Genomic DNA, 18,301 nt, shown 5'->3' with positions numbered 1-18,301 from the left:
TAAAATAATACTTGTATTGTAATTACTAGCTCATAATAAGTATTAATACTATAAAATAAACTACTTACTTTTATTTATAAGTAACTAACGAAGGACGTATATATATATATATATATAGTGAAGCTCTTTAAATAATCTATGTTGGAAGAACGTACACTTTATTCACTAAGCTATTCCAAATCCTAAGGAAAACATAAATTTACACCTCTAACATTGTTATACTTGTTTTATTAACTTGACATTTCAACCAGAACTTTAATGGATAATTTTTTAATCAACTAATCATTTTGTATACCTAATTTACATCATTTTAAATTCTTCACTGCTCTCAGAAAATCCACACCTATTAAAAAGAAGCTTTAGGAAAGCTTATACTACTTTATATCTTTATATGAATGATGACTTCTATCCAAAAATGTCTAGTACCCATCCTTAAAAGTAAATTACTTCAAGATGCCTTTACCTATTGATTATGTTTATTGAGTAGAATTCACCAACCCATACTTATATTGTTCAGCATTGACATTTTAAAGTTTCAACATATACAGGGATTAAAGGCATTTTATAAGAGAGAGAGAGAGATAAATTTAAGAACTTATGACTGAAAGTAAAGAAGAATGTAATAATATGTCAACCACATTATCTGCTATATCCAGTGTCAACAAGGCCTTTTGCCCAGAACCAGGCCTTATGAGTCTAACTGAGATACAACATAGTAGTAATCAGGTTTAAGCTATGGTAGAAGGGGTCAGTTATTTAACACTTGTATATTTAATTCACGATCGGGTTAATTTCTGGCTATTGGACATTGTATTACTATGGAGGATGTCTCACAGCCTTTCTTATGGAAGGATATTCATATAGAAAGGGTATTAGATAATGTAGAGCCAAGGAACAGAACATTTTTATTTTTGAATAAAAATAGCCTTGAATGTTCACCATGGAAGTGGATAAACTTGCACAGCAGTTGGCTCCACAACCAACCCCAAGCTGGTCCAGTGCGATACATTCATCTGAAAAGTGAAGACTATCATCGTGTAAGAGAACCTTCCTATCCAAAATACTATTATTATGAAGCTAGGTGTATCTTTTGATACTGTTAATAAGTTAATAAACAAGGATTTAAAGCTGATGAAGGCTTCTGCCAAAACCTCAAAATCATCAGCTGTTTCATGATAAAGATGGCTAAAGGAATTAAAAATTACAAAAAACAAAAAATATTATAAGTGACATATTATATATAAAATAATTTGATCTTTTTTTTTTGAATACTTGTTCTCTAATAAAAATTTTAACTGTCTTTTTTTTTTCAAGGCACTTTTTATATCAGTAGCATACATTAACCTTTGTGAATCGGTTAACAAATTGTTAAAACTGTCAGGTAAATGCTTTGTGTGTGTGTGTGTTTGTAGTTGAGCACAAAGTGCTATCTGTGTAATGCCCACCATGGATATTGTAAAACAGTTTTTTTGCATTATAAGCCCACAGATTTACCACTGAGTTAATGGAGGGCAGAGTGATTGCAAACATGGTCAAAGTTGCCAAATTATAAAGATTCAATAATTAAAAAAAAACATTGTGCTGTGCACAAAGACATCAGTAGATTGAAGTAGGATTTGTATATTTTTATAGTAAGTCTTGGTGCTTAAAGATTTGTTTGTAAAGTGTTGATACTGTTTGGAAAATGTTTTTAGATATGTTATTGGCTACATACAGAATATGTGCAGGAAATCTATCCTAACAATTTCAAAATAGAACCATATGTAGTTTTTATTAAAAGAATAAGTGGTCAAGCTCATTTAAAAGTAACTTGTATGCAATTTTAACTACTGTTTAAGTCTTCAGAGTTCATGGTTTTATATATATTGCAGCAGAAATAGTTGTCATCATGTTCTTCAGGGCCATCTGAGCTGATAGTTTAGTAAACAGAGCATTTGGGTTACATAATTATCTCATCAGTTTGATATTTGACACAGGTTGGTAGAAGTTAATGTTAACTCAGGAAGAGAATTACATATTTTGTTATTGGCCTAATGTGTTGCTTGCCATAAGCTCAAGGGTGTGTTTTGTTTCTTCTTCATAAGATATTGTAATGGTCAGTAGTAAGGATCTTAAGCATGGCCAGCTCATTTTTTAGAGCAATGGTCACAAAGGACCGGTGTGAGATGATGGTCCCAAGTATTAGCCAAGATTGATTTTTGAATATTTGTAGCTTTCACATACAGGGCACAATGGTTACAAACTTAATTGTATCCACAATAAAATTCTACTGTGATTGCATTTCAAGAGTTCCATAAAGACACTGACATATCAAAGTACAAATACATCATGATTTACTAATTTCAATTATTTTGCCAGCTCTTCTTCATTGTAAAACATGCCACTGGTAATACATATGTTGAGGATATCATAGGCTCAGTACAAGTTTGGTGTATTTATTTCTGGGTTACACAAATACAGACAAGTATCTTACAAAAATATGATTTCTTATTGGCTACCTTTCCATCATTTTGACTACATTCTCAAAAATTCCTTCATTTTCTAAACCTGAGTTTGAATATTAAAACAATATAAATTGCAGCAATGGCATATATTTACCTCTATTTTAGTCTCTGAAGAAATTTTGCAATTGCCTAGGGTAAATGAATATTAAGAAATAATAGGTGGGTGGTCAGACTTGATTCAGCTCTCATTAATATTGTCATAAGTTTTATATTAATATTGTAATTTGTTTATTAGGTAGGGGCTGTGACTTTAATGATGTTAAGATCAGATGGTTTAGTGATAACATAACATAATGTTTTGAGACAACATGGGACCTATTAGTCCATCTTGGCTGTTCCATTCTCTTAATTAAACTAAAATTATTAATAAATAAATGTTTAAAAAATATTAAAGCCAGCCCTATCATTCACATACTTACCTAGCTTTCTTTTAAACTAACTTAAATTTACTGCCTCCACAACATCTGCAGGCAGCCCATTCCAAAGGCCAGCCATCCTGTTAGAAAAATAAAACTGTCTTAGCTGAAGATGACTCCCACCTGCTAAAATTTATATTTGTGTCCCCTAGTCTTACTATTCTCACTGTTAAGTATGAAAAAAGATGATGCATCAACACTATCAATTCCCTTTACAATTTTAAACACCTCAATCATATCCCCCTAACTTCTTTTTTCAAGAGAAAACAATTTGAGAGATTTCAACCTCTCCTCATATGACAATCCCTCCATCCCAGGCACCGTCCTAGTAACCCTTCTCTGAACCCTTTCTAACAATTCAATGTCTTTCCTAAGATAAGCAGCCCAAGATTGAATACAATATTCCAAATGTGACCTAACCAGTGACCTATATAATGAAATTATAACCTCTTTAGACTTAGAGGCTTATATTATTAAACCATTTGATCTTAATATCATTATTACGGCCCAAAGATCACTCTAGCTAACAAAAAAAAATTATAGCATTAAAATATAGTTTACAACAATATGAAACAAAAAACACAGCTATTGCTATAAAGCAAGTTTTCAGTAATTATTAAACTGCTTTTGCATTGACAGAAAAAGAAAAATCTAGAGTTTGGTGGACCCAGGTATTTTTAAAGAACATATATGTTTGTACACTAGGAAATAGTGGCATAGTTAAATAAATTAGAAAAAAATGAGAACTTACTATGACTAGTGATTAGCTAGATGACCCTTCTTCAAAAGTGGGTGGATATATTTTATTAAATAAATAATTCTTTATAAGAGTGGGTTCAAGATTCAGAAAATTATCATTAAGTTGAGACATGTAAAGTTACTCCCTTGCTAATTCAAGATTTCTTCAAAGGTCATTGACATCTACTGATATTTGTATTATGCTAGAGTAAATGGAACACTAAATTTCTTACTTTTTCAGTTATTTCATTTGGCTTGCTCTTAAGCCTTTATGTTCTTATCCTGACAAGTAAGTTCTTTATTTGTAAAGTAAGCATATTATAATGCCATTAAGGCTCTTACAATTAATGTATTAAACTCAAGGACCTCAAGCTGCCAGAAACATGAATTATAGAAGTTTGTCATAAATTATATTTTTAATCCTCTGAAATTTAACAAGCAAATATATCACAAATAAAGAAAAATAATAGTTTCATAATTGTTATCAGGAAAAATACATTACACAGAAACTGTATAAACACAAATGGCTACAAATTTATGAGTGTAATGATTGAAACAAGAAAAGTGTTATAATGGTTTTGCATTTTTTAGGAGAAAAAAAAAGAATTTATGTAATAATTTTCGACATAAATAAGCAAAAAGGTACTTATGTTTCAGTTTGTAGTTAAACAAGTCGTAAATATTCCCAGTGATTGTTTTTTGTAGGATTAAAACAGACTCTTATTATTAGAAAGACAAGATGTATGAAACGTGCTTCTTAAAATTTTTTTATTGTATTAGCATAACTTTTTCTATTGTAATATATAACATATGTATTGTGGCTGTCTTATGAGAAATGGTTATGATAAACAAATCCATTTAAAAGCTAGTGTCATGGAACAAGTTGATATTTGGTTGTAAGTTATTGTTGTTGTTTTTTTGACAACTCCAGGAATATTTACTATTTATCATATCTCTTTTAAATTTCTGACAGGGATTAATCTTCATAGCTACCACAAAGCTTTACCTATCAAGATTTTTGGAGAATGAAACCTACCCAAGAAATGCTTTTACTTTGAAAATCAACACTGAAGTCATCAATGTTCTCTATCAAGGCAGTATGTATTGAAAAATGTTAGACGTAAAGTTCGTTAGTTGAACTATTTTACTAAATTAATGATGCTAAGATAAGTAGGGATGCTATGAAAGAAAATGAAATTCATTTGTATCAGAAAACAAGTAATCTTTAATTTGAATAAGTATGCAAAAAAATTTATATACATGTATATGACATAACATAATGTTTATGAATAACAAGGGACCTATGGTCCATCCAGGCTGTTCCATTCTCTAAACTAAACTAAAACTATTAAAAAAAATTAAAATAACAAACAAACCTCAAAGCCAGCTTCTATCATTCATATAATTATCAAGGTTTCTCTTAAGCTCACTTAAATTTACTGCCTCCACAACATCTAAAGGTAACCTGTTTCAAAGGCCAACCACCCTGTTAGCAAACTTAAACAGTCTTAGCTGAAGATAACTCCTTCCCTGCCAAAATTTATATTTGTGTCCCCTAGTCCTACTATTCTCACTGTTAAGTATGAAAAAAGATGATGCATCAATACTGTCAATTCCCTTAACAATCTTAAACACCTCAATTAGATCCCCTCTAACTCTTCTTTTTTCAAGAGAAAATTTCAGAGATCTTAACCTCTCCTTGTATGACAACCCCTCCATCCCAGGTACTATTCTAGTTGCCCTCCTTTGAACCCTTTTTAACAATTTAATGTCCTTTTTAAGACAGGCCTCAACAAATATTTTCGGATCTCGGAGCCAGGTGTGTGTAATCTAACTTCACTGCTGTTTGTACTGGGAAATGGGAGGCTACGTATATTCATTTACTTTCACAGCAACGAATGCATGCTAATGATCACATGATATCAACAACCACTTGATAGTATTGCCTGAACTAACTGCCTTTGGTCCCATCTGAATCTAAACACGCGTACTGATTGGTTGAATTGAGAGAAAAAAGAAAATCAAAATGCGTGAAATTAGTTTCGTGTTGTGCAACTGTTGCTCTTCATTCTTGAAAAAACATGAAGTGCTGAATCCGCCATTAAAATCCTAGAAACAAAGTTTGATTTAGGACTCAAAGAATGAGAAAATAGTTCCAGACTTTCAAGAGTTCAGAACTGTTCTAGATTTGAGTTCTATTTAGCACAGCCTTACACACAAATAAAATGGGGGAAAATACTAGGCACCATGAAGAAATTTTTGGTGCCATGGCAACCTGTTGCCCAGGATTTTAGAGGCCTGTCTTAAGGTAAGGATCCCAAGGCTGAACACAATACTCCAAATGTGGCCTACAGACTCATATTTTAAAATCTTCTACCTTTTTTTTAGAATTCCTCACTTTATATTACAAAAATTGTGAAATGGTTTTTTTTTGCTTTATTTAAATTACATGTCTATTTCAATCTTTTATCTTTTGTGTTACTTTGTATCACTGTTTCTGACATAAAACAATTTTTTTTAAGTTAGGATAGGAAGAAAAAGAACTTTAATCACAGTGATAAATAAAAGCAGTTTTAATAAAGCTTATGAAAATTTACTAGAGATTATACTGTCTTTCAGGAGTTTGATGCAGTTGAAGCAGTTGGTTCAAGGGAATGGACTTGCACCTTGCTGACTTGATAGTGTTTCTTCTTACTACAGAAAATTGTAGATGTAATATTGACTACTATATATTTTGCTAAGAAGGTGTTAATAATACTTCCAGCAACATGAACAGGTACCAATATCTTTGTGATACCTGTGATCACATAGCAGAAACCCGAGCCATGCTTCTTCAACACACTGCTTATCATCATGCAGCTGAAGTGTTCAGGTGCCCAGTGTGTCCATTTATAACCCAGTACCAAGCTAACCTTCGCAGGCACAAGCGAACTATTCATGGAATTCAAGCAGGCGTGTCTCCTCAGGTTTTAGAAAAACAGGTAGGAGGAAAGAAAAAGGTACAACAAAAAAATTCAACACAAATGCCACAGGAAAGTGGTTTTTATGACAAACAAATCAGTTCCAGTCAGTTACCAACACATGTTGGAAAGACTCTTAAAAACTCATCTACTACAGATTCCCAATATATGGTAAAATCCACTGAAAAATATGGCAAGAAATCAACCAAACTTTTTCCATCAGAAGGTTATCTTCGGGTTCGAAGAGTTTACAGATGTCAGCAATGTGATCTTGTTACTATAAATCCCAGAAAATTCTTATACCATTGTCAAGAGGTTCACTTGGAAAGAATAACTGTGTATGAATGTCCATACTGTTTGTATGCTTCAAAAAACTTTCAAAAGTTACAGAGACACTGTGGTATGGTACACAAAAAAATGCTTGTTAAAGATACAAATTTAAATCAGGTCAAGCACATTACTCCAGGTGGACAAAAAGCTGTAAAAGGCATTCAGACCGCTAGAAAAAAACTAACTAATGCTGAATCATGTTCTACATCATTAAAAAAAAATGCTGTAAAATCTAATAATATGCTTATTCCACATACTTTAACACAGGAATCGAGGGAACACAAAAACATTGCCACAGGATGTGCTGATATGGAAGCAGGTTCTACATTGAATACCAAAACACAAAAAGTCCAAAAGAAGGATTTTGAATGCTTGAAGAATAACTTGAAAACAAAAAACATGTCTCAGTTGAAGAAAAAATTCTTCCGTTGCTTAAAGTGTAGTTATGTCACTAGTGAGAGAGCAAAATACACCAGACATTGCAAATTCCATTCCATGCCAAAAATAAAATGCAAATTTTGTAATTTTCAAACAACATACAAATGGAATCTTGATCGTCATGTAAAAAATCATGGCTTAGAAGGGACTTTTAAATGTAATACATGCTCTTTTACAAGTCATACTAAACAGTCCTTATTGGTGCATCAGTGTAAACAAGAGGATTGCCAGTATAACGAACAGGTAAAAATGAACTTTTCCAATGATATAAAACATACCTCCAGGTCTGTTAATAAGGATTTTAATCCAAAAAGTGATGATGATGATGAAATTTCTGAAAAATCTTCCAAGGCAACTTTTAACTATGAGTTACATAAGGAAGCTGTGAAAAGTAATACCTTACAAAAAAGATTCAAATGTCGGTTCTGTAATTTTACTGCTTGTCCATCTCGTATAAAAAGACACGAAAGGGGACATTTAACAAAAAAGAAATACTCGTGCCCAACTTGTGGACTGGGTTTTGATCTTCTTCCATATCTCACTCGTCACATGAAACGAGAGCATGGAACTACTGAGCAAGCAGCAAAAAGTATTGTACAGAGATTAAAAAGGAAGAACGGAACTGGCAAGGCAGTGCCAACGTGTACTGTCTGTGGCTACAAACCAAAGTGGGTGTCAGAATTAGAGAAACATTTTCGTGTTCATTCAGGGCAAAAACCTTTTTCATGCTATTACTGTCACTATCAGACTAAGTGGAAAGGAGATTTGACAAGACATCTACAAAAATATCATCCAAACAAACCACAAATGTCATTTTTGAGACAAAAACATGAGCAAGAAAGTAGAGTTAAAGCCTTAAAATGTTTTGAACCTATTATGAGTAGTTACATGTCCAATGGGAATGAAGAAAACAAGACTACTGGCAAAGTGAATACAAAAACTAAAACAGTGAAGAAAAAAATGTCACACTTTTCTAAAGCACAGACTGATGAGAACAAACATCTCCATTTGTTACACTTGAGTGATAACCAAAAATTACCACTTGACTTAAGTGTTGCCAATAAAACTATGTTATTCAAAGAAGAATGTGAAGAACTAACTTCCACTGATGTAAGTATTTGTAAAGATGCAATCACTGATATATTACCAAAATTGGAGCCACAGAAAACTAATTTTAAAGCCATCAGTGCAAATGGACAAAGTGATTCAACCAGTAGCTGTTCTAAACAAAGAAAATTTATTAAGAAATACAGTTGTGACCAGTGTTCCTTTGAAACACATTTGGATTCCAAATTTCAAACTCACTATGTGAAACATCATGACACACAGGAATTTATTTGTTCAGCTTGTGGTCATAAATCTAATGATCAAAAGGAAATCACAAAACATATTAAGATAAAGTTTGCTCATGATTCAATGCATCAATATGCCACTTGTTTGTTGTCCTGTGATACAGGAAAGATTGATTGCCAAAAGTACCTAAAGAGTGTACTTGATGTCCCAGTAAATGATATTCTAAGAGATTTGGATGGGAATGAAAGTTCTGATTTAGAAAAACAAACTAAAGCAATAACCTGTGGCATTGAAAGTGAAATGGTGGAACAAAAACCCAGTCCTGTTTCTTTGAAAGATTGGGCTGAGTCTTCAGAATCAGGTAATGTGATGTTTGAAGTTGACTTTAGAGGAATTCAGTCAAAGAATGAAAGCAAATCATATCATTGTAATCTGTGCAACTTCAAACATTGTGACATAAAAGTTGTTGTAAGTCATATGGCTGTTCATGCTGGGGTTAAACCATATCGTTGCCGCGTTTGTCAATTTACATCTAATTGGCGTCATTTAATTCTTAAGCATATAAAGAGCAAACATGGTGGAAATTTTCAAGACTTGGAGGAATGTTTTAGTGTTAAGTTAAAAGATCATGTTCTTTACCTCACAGGTATCTCAACAGAGAGTAAACAAGTTAAGAAATACTGCTATCCCCTTGAGTGTTTTAGGTGTGATATATGTCCGTATACCTGTGAAAAGCAGTTTTACATCAAAACACATCTAAAGCAACATCAACCAAGAAAAGAAGCAGTTTTCAAGTGCTTACATTGTCCATATTATGTAAAATATCGTAAAACATTAGTAAGACATATGAAGTTGCATGAAGAGCATTCAGCTGATGCTAGTGAAAGAATGTTACCACATTATGCCGAGAACAGAGTTGAAGATTGGAAAGATGTTTCATTTAATTGTGTTAATGAAGATGAAAATAAAAGTTGTAATACTGAGAAACTTGTAAAAGACAGTGTAGCAACTGGGAACCTATCTAGCAACCCATCTTTTGCATCTACTGCACTGTTCAAAAAATTCATGTGTGGTCAGTGTCCATATAGAAGTGACAACAGGAAACAGTTTCTTCATCACAAACAGTTCCATCGACCAAACAGAGCTGCCCCACATAGATGTACAGTTTGTTCATACTGGGCAACCAGACTACATTTGTTGAAACAGCACATGAAGCTTCACACAGTTTGTACAAAATTGGTAGAGAAAGAGGAGGAAACACCAAACATGGAAGGTATTGAAGGAGGTATTCCTTTTGAATTAACAACAAAAGGAAACTTTCTGGTGAAGACGTACAAATGCTGTTATTGTCCAATGAAAAATCGTCGTCGAGTAAATGTTCGGCTCCACATGTCAATGCATAACAGAAGCACAGTTTCAAAATTTTCTTGTCCTCTTTGTAACTATCAGTGTAACAATCAGGGAGTGTTGGGAGTACATTTAAAATTACACCAGGAAAGTGAAGTTGATGCATTTTTAAAAACTACTATTGGTACAGAGGCATTAAAAAACTGTGTTGTACATGCAGAATCCAACAGTGACTCTAGTCAAAAGAAAGAAGTTCCAGAAACTAAAAGAAAAGAACTGAACATGTTGACTGGACAACGTTCATTAACTTCTTGTAGTCAAAAAATAAATTTTAGTTATTTCTGCATGAATTGTCCAGCAATGTTTAAAAGCATTGGTGGTCTTAAAACTCATCAAAGTTTTCATGGGGTTAATCATTCCTTTCACTGCCCTTGTTGTGACTATACAGCGAGACATAAGCCACACTTACACAAACATCTTTTAGTGCACACTCCAGCTTATGCTGCCAAACGAAAAGCATCAAATGCACCCCCACTTAATATACCTGATAATACTCATAACCTACATGACACAAATGAACACATTTCTGATAAAAATGAACTCAGTGAAATAACCATTAAAGAAAGTACTATCAACAACCAGATGCTACTGCTAGAAGAAGCTGAAACACAATCTTACTTGCAAGGGCTTTGTCAAAAGATTTCTCAAAAACTTCTGGGTTGTCCACTTTGTCCTGCAAAATTTGTGAAGCAAACAACTTTTAATTTTCATTTAGGGCTACATGGTGGGCCTGGGCCATATAAATGCACCAACTGTAGTTATACTGTAGCAACAGCCTGTAATCTGTTAAGTCATACTCCCCTTCATTCACAGCCTGGAAAAACTCAAAACTTGCCTAAGAAAAACATTCATCAATGCCCCAAGTGTCCTGCTGTATTTTCCAAGCACAGCCGCTATGAACGACATGTTAACTTACATGGTAAGAAATCCAAATTCACCTGTAATAAATGTGATTACTCAGTCAGATGTGCAGCTAATCTACATAAGCACAGAAATGTACATGAGAAAATCCAATCACACAATCCTCTTGTTGTACAAGAGTCCTTTATTTCTCCAGCTTTACCCTTTGGGAAGCAAGCTGAAGAAACTTGTAGAAAAGAAACAATAGAATCTCCAATGGATATTGTAGATAAAGAAAATCTAAAATGCATTTTTCGTTGTGATCGTTGTCCATACACAAATGAATGTAAGGATGCTGTCCAAGTCCACCAGAAACAGCACAGTGCACAAGAGGGAGTTACTTGTCCACATTGTGACTACTCAACTGCTCAGACATCATGTTTACTAGATCATATTAACAGTCACTTTCAACTTCAGGACTTCCTTATGGTTAAAGCATTTATGGAACCTTTGGTAGAACTTTGGAGTGTAGAAAATGAAAATAAAGAACAGATCTTCATCTGTCCAGACACATCTTCCATTCAGCATAAGAACTTTACCAGTCTATTAGAAAATAATTGTGTAGAAGCAAATATAGACAAGTTTTCTTCCACACCTGCTTCTAGTATCAAACATTCTAAAGAGGAATTTTTATTACATTTGAATGTAGTTGAAAAGAGAGATGTTTCCACAAAGATCAAGGAGGATAAAACACTTGCTTGTACATCTGAAGTGATAAATCATGATTTGGAGTATGATAAAAATGAAAACATTACAGATTTCCAATCAGCCAAGCAAAGCACGTATGAGGAGACATCAAGTGGAACCTGTTCTACCAGAAATGAGCAATTTAACATGGAAATATGTAAAAAATCACAGGACGAACAGAGAGACATTTTTCAAACATTACCAACAGATGTTGAAGCTCCATCGCCAACAGAAAATAGTACATTATCAAAAGAATCAATAGCAAGAACAGTTGAAGACTCTCAAGTTTTTAAATTTCATAGAATAGATTGTACATCTGAATACTCTATAGAAAATACAAGCAAAAGAGATGAATTTTTAGAGAGTGATACAATGTTTGAAGAGCTTATACCATACAAACCAAAAGAATTAGAATGTTCTAAACCTATTCATAAAAGTATTACTCCTTTGATCAACACAGAAATAAATATGAACTCTACTACAGATGAGCTTTTTGCTAGCAAAAAGAGCCAAAAAGAAGGCTCATCTGTGTTAGAACCACCAACAACAGCAAAGAAAGAGAACAATCTGGAAAATTCAACTGTGAACTTTCATGATTATGAGGGTAATGAAAAAAAATTGTTGGAAAATTCTATAGCAGATGTACAAAACACAGAAGATCTCAAGACAGCAGTTATTGCTTTGGGTCATGCAAATTCTTCTCATGATGATGATGTCTTACATAATGATGACAAACTTAAGCCTGTAATTATGGAGAATCAAGATGATAGATTGGAAATATGTGGTGAGGTATCTAGTATCACTGACCCTAAGGAGAATGAAAAAGTTGAGTGCTTTTCTTTCATTGATTTGGAAAGTAAATCAGCTGGAAACAAAATTACAACAAATGATCCAAGCTATATTAGCACTGAAATACCACTGAAAGACTTCAGTGAAAGACCTCTCACACAGTGTGAAATTTTAAGAGACAAAGTTGATTGCACTGCTAACATTACATTGCAAGAATTGATGTGCACATCACATTCTGATGTTATTTGTACAGACACTTACAAGCCAGAAGAGCAGAAGGAAACAATTACGTTCCATACAGACATTGTTAATGAGTTTTCATCTGTTAATGCAGTTCAGAAAAATTTGTCAGAGCAGTCTAGTTCCAACTCAGAGCTAAACAGTTGTGTGAACTCAACTGATTTTCCATTTTCCACTGCTAATGAGAAGGATTTGTTTGTTGATGAGCTGACAGATAATTTCATTTTTCAAGATTGTAAAGCAGAGACAGAGAGTCAAGTTTCAGGTGTTGAGAAAAACAAAAGTTTTTTTGAAGATGTTAGTTCTTCTGACTCTGTTCATATAGTAAACCATAACTTTGAAGGCATTCAGACCCATGATAAAATCGACATCTCACCAATTTTAGAAACTGATAGTAAAGAAAATGATGATACCTTTTTCCAAACCAGTATGACTTCTAACTCACAATATTTTGATGTGACTTCAGTGGATGAGAACCAAACCAATGACCTTGTTATAGGCAGTAATGTTTTTTATAGCTGGGACATGGATTTGTCTGATGAATCCCATGTTGGTGCATATGTTTCAGTTGGTGATTCCAGAGAAGACAACCTCTGCCCTCTAGCTGCAGATTATGATTTGTGTACATCAACTGAAATGGTATGTTTGACTCAAGATGAAATTGGTCTCCATGATCCATTAATGAATTAAAACGAAATCCAAAAGATCTACTATCAGAAACTAAATTTTAGAAACAATGATTGTATATATATATATAATTTGATTTAGAGCTCATTCCTATCTTGGTAAAAAAATACCGAAGTTTTTGCATATTTCATTTAATTGAGGTTTTTATAAACTTTCTGATAAAGCGTTGTTCTTGTATGGTATTTATTCTAGTATTTATCATACTCTTACACAGTAACACATAAGCTTATGGTGTGACTTCAGAATGAAATGTTCATATATGTACTGAGATACTGTAAAACTACAAAGTGTCATAGTTCAGTTTTACACTGATGTTGTTATATGCAAAATATAATTGTGAATGAAAAAGTTGTTGAATCATCTATGAAATTTTCATGATACTTAGAAAGGTTTGTTTAATAAAAATGTTTTAACTTACTTTCAACAATATTCTTTGTCACACTAAAGAATAAATAGTAAATTGTGACTGATTCCATTAAGAGAGAGATTGGTAAGATTTGTAAATTTGAAGCTATGTACATTTGGAAAATACTGGATAGATCATGAAGACAAATTAACAAAAATATATACACATTTAGCCGAAAGGATAACATTTAAACGAATAACTCTTGATTTAGAGCGGGGTGGCTGAGTTCCTTCCTAGATATTCACCATGGGGTTAAAATTCTTGGTTCATTTTTTATTTTTAAATCTTGTAACGACCAAATCCTGAATATATCAATTGTTAGTAATTTATGATAATACTTGTCATGTTTATAATACAGTTTTTCAAAACAAAATATTACCTTAACAATGATCTCAAACAAAAATTGAACAACATTATACTTTTATTATAGTATTTACGGTGATTTTGTATGAATTCTGGGGAGTTTCATAGATTTCAACAGTGTAGGATTACGACTATCAATGTTTCGACTGTCTTCAATTAATATGACGAGGACAAGCGATGCAAGTCGAAAGTCGTTTTATCTTTACAAGTAGTTAGTCGATGTTGGTAAAACTGAAATTGATAAATTACTTGTTATTTTATTTGAACGGTAGGCAAAACGTAATGCTTTGCACTTTTGTAACTAAGTAAGAATAAAGTTGAGTTATGTGTTCAATAAGTTTAATTTCATTTTTGCACAATGTTCTAATTTCGTTTTTCACTCCGTTAAGCGATGTTACATGATGAGCATCGAAACACGGTTTCATTATCGATTTGTTAAAAAATTGAGAGATGACTGGGTGCGGTACAAAAGAATAATAGTCTTTTACATATATATTTGCGGTTTTTCTTCTAAATATAACAGTTTTTTGTTTTTTTTTACCCGTCACGACCTTAGTCCCAACTACGTTAGGGTTGGCCGGTATTTTCTAAGTCAAGAATTTTTACACCTGGGCAACTGGTTCAGTCGGCAACCATATATGACGAGCATATTCGGTGACGGGAATTCGAATTTGCGAGTCGAGCGCCCTGACCACCGGGCCCACAGAAATTAATAAAGCCGAATATGACAAGTTTAAGATAGCAATGTTTATTATAATCGAACTTTCGGATGCAACTAATTTGAACATTTCATCAGAACAAAAAAGCTACAAAACGAATGTTTAGTTAGGATATGATTTCTCTGATATTTTTTGATCCCCAGTATTACAGCGATATGTCTGCCGACTTAAAACGCTAGAAACCGGGTTTCGATACATTTAGTGGACAGAGCAAAGATAGCCCATTGTGTAACTTTGTTAACTACAAACAGACAAACTGATATTTGAATTAGAATCAGAATTCTATAAATCTTTTACATTTAGAACTTCAATTGCAATTTTCTTTACAAAATAAATGGAAATGTTTGAAAATGATTAATAAATTTCTGTGTAACGTAACTGATCCTTCTTTTATACGAAGATTAATGAAAAGGCTTATATTTTTCCAAGAATTATTGTAACTAACACTAGTCTTACGTTAATTAAAGCACATACATAGAAGACAAATTATGTTCTGTTAAAACGATTACGAATATGCGAAACAATAAGTCACGTGAAAACACGGCCGATAGAAGTCGATGGTACAAAATGTATCGGGACTAGATTTTGGCATTTGGTAGGTGGTGTAATGCCACCAAAAACTGGGTTTTGAGAAGGGCATGTAACAGCCCTTTCCAACGCAAAATATTTATATACTAGGATCATAATCGAGGATTTATAAATTCCAGGATTTGGACTCAAAAGTCCTTGGAAAAGAAATATGGATCATTTTGGGTTGACAGAAAGAGACCTTCAACAAGTCGTATCCCACTCTGGTGAGCAAAGTGAGAATTTACGAGCACAAAGGTCATTGGCAGAAACCACCCAAGCAACGGTATGTAACATAATCAAGAAGGACCTCTGTCTGGAAAATAGAAGTCATGTGTGCACAAGCTGATTCGACGGCATATCCATTTAACCATAGCATTCCTTAGCAGCTGGAGGATGAAATAAGTTTTAATGCGATTCCATACGAAGTTGTACTGGTCAAGTCATATGAAATGCTTATGAATTTCTGTGTTACTGGACTTTAAAACAAATACTGGGAAATCGTCCTCCTCCTACACTTGAATATGAAGAGGTTTGCTTTGGACATGGCAGCCTGATCAAAGAGTCATTTGGAATGGAAACTACGCTACAGGGCTATTATCAAAATACTGTTGTCAGATTATGAAAGGATGTGGCAACATAGACTGTAACGACGTGATGAAACTCTTAAAATAATTTTAATTTAACATGTATATCTTCCTCGTATATACAATTTTATTACTAGAATTATATGAAAACAATTTTGTCTATTTGTACCAGTAAAGCTTTAAATACTTATTTGTCACTGCATACTACTATTTCAAATAAAAAGTAAAAGTTTCTGAAAAACTAATTATAAGAAGCTAAATTTCTCCTTCCCTTTCAAAAAATTGAGCATGAGTAAATGAAAAATCTTTTCATCAGAAGTTTAATGGAAATTTAAGGATGAAATTATGTATTAAAACATGGCAAAGATCTCACTGATACAAATTCACAGATATAGTATTTGTTTAGACAGTAATTCGTCAAGCTGGGTTTCAATGAAAAATATTTTATCTCTGGTTTGTAATTAAAAAACAACAGGAAAAATAAATTTTACTTTCTAAAGAATGGCATATCGTTAAAATAAAGCGATCTTCAACATATTATTTACTGAATCTAAGTTTCAAATGGACAGCAACTGCCTGTTGTAGAAACCTACAGATGTGGAGGACTACATTTGTAGGTTTATACAACAGGTAGTTGCTGTCCATTTGAAACTTAGATTCATTGTGAATACTCTACATAAACAACCTATCAAAGATATCATTAGCTGTTTTATTTGATAACGTATGTCAACCTATGGAATTTATGCAAAAATTAATACCAGTTACTATTGTTTCTTTGTTGTTAAGCACAAAGATACTATATGAAATATCTGTGTTTTGCCTTCGTGTGTATCAAAGCCATATTTTTAGTGTTATAAATCCTCTTATTTAGTGCTGAACCACTGGGGGGACACCAATAAGAGACAGCTGACGGGGGAATGGAAAGTTTTATAAAGTGTCACTTACACGGCCAAGCATTGCTTGGTGGTTAGGGCGCTCTATTCGCAGTATATGGTTCGTGATATCGAAACCCGTCGTCGAAAATGATCGACCTTTCATTCGTGGGAGTGTTATAATGTGACAATCATTCCCACTTTTTGTTGTCAAAAAGTACCTAAAAAGTTGGTGGAGTGTGGTATGGGCGGACTGGACTACAATTTTACCGGGAAAAAAGGTTGAAAGGGCCCACAGACATAGACGTACGAGGGAGGCTGTACAATTGTTGCCCGAATGAGGTTATGAGTAAGAAACTTCTGCTACCAATTTTTCCCGAATGAAGGTAAACATTTGCCGAATCACCATATTTTGTCCGAATGGCCGTATGTATTGCAAGCTAGAGCATAGAGGGGATGTCGCCTCGAACGCCTATGCTCACAAATCTATCACAAAAATTAACAATAATACATACTTAAGAGGTATCTATAATTTAATGTTAAAACATTACTCACACGTAGTTCATACGATCAGTAATTTTGAAAACTCAGAGGAGTTGTTTATGAAATAGAAGATAAAGATATTTGGAGGTAAATCCTTTTCAATGCACATCACTATTGGTAGAGTTAGCATACATGTTAATTTAAATGTCATTCTTATAGCAACAGACAAATAATTATTTCTTTATTATGCTGACAGACCATTAGTCTTTTTCTTTACGTACTTTTCCAAAGGGGTCATCGGGATTTTCCGGTGCCTCGGTGGGCCAATCCGCACTTGGTTGATGATGCTGACTGACTCTATCTATCACTTTTGAACTATGGACGACTAGCGCAGATATTCCTTGTGTATCTATAAGTCTATGATTTTTATTTTATTAAAATAGTTTAATCATAACCTATTCTAACCCAGTTTAATTTTTCATTCAGTTTTAAACATTTATCGATCTAGCAACTAGTAACAATAGCAATATTCTCAATCATAATACTTCTTAAATTATTTGGACAAAGAGCAGGATAAAATACTTAATAGGCGCTCATTATCTGAACAAATACATCGCATTTAATCAAGAAAGAATAATTCCACTTCTTTATTGAGCTGTAAATGTGCATGCGACCATTGAATAAGCACGAGTTTTACCTGTCATTGGAAAATTGCTGTCCAATAACAATGTCCGCCACTAAGCCTTTCCAACATCGTGAAAACATTTTAAATATATGTTTATTAAATTAAAATACTTGTTTCATAATAATTATCGAAATTAGTTTTGTTTAATCGCATTCTTGCTTTTCCATCTGTTTAAATATTTTATTATCACAGAACAACACGTCTTGTCAGGTAGTTTGTTATGAGATATG

General features: G+C 33.2%; 1 protein-coding gene and 1 long non-coding RNA gene across 3 annotated transcripts in view; both read left to right on the top strand.

The window, feature by feature from the left end:
* LOC106474830 overlaps window positions 1–14,492 on the top strand; it is a 15,934-nt gene extending 1,442 nt beyond the window's left edge. Inside the window, exons 2-4 of one of the 2 annotated variants that reach the window (XM_013935523.2) lie at window positions 926–1,037; window positions 4,632–4,755; window positions 6,278–14,492. In XM_013935523.2, coding sequence (XP_013790977.1) covers window positions 6,427–13,392 — 6,966 coding nt within the window. In that variant the 5' untranslated portion in view covers window positions 926–1,037; window positions 4,632–4,755; window positions 6,278–6,426 and the 3' untranslated portion in view covers window positions 13,393–14,492. The remainder of the gene's footprint in view (window positions 1–925; window positions 1,038–4,631; window positions 4,756–6,277) is intronic. The other variant, XM_013935522.2, reaches the window with a different exon arrangement.
* The window catches only part of LOC111089882, a 19,325-nt gene continuing 1,120 nt past the window's right edge, over window positions 97–18,301 (top strand). The window contains exons 1-2 of the long non-coding RNA XR_002614040.1: window positions 97–117; window positions 2,426–2,429. This is a non-coding gene — a long non-coding RNA (uncharacterized LOC111089882). The remainder of the gene's footprint in view (window positions 118–2,425; window positions 2,430–18,301) is intronic.

This window comes from Limulus polyphemus, unplaced genomic scaffold, assembly GCF_000517525.1.
Source record: "Limulus polyphemus unplaced genomic scaffold, Limulus_polyphemus-2.1.2 Scaffold7740, whole genome shotgun sequence".
NCBI lineage: Eukaryota > Metazoa > Arthropoda > Merostomata > Xiphosura > Limulidae > Limulus > Limulus polyphemus.
The sequence above is the reverse complement of the archived record's forward strand: the minus strand, read 5'-3'. Positions and strand labels throughout refer to the sequence as shown.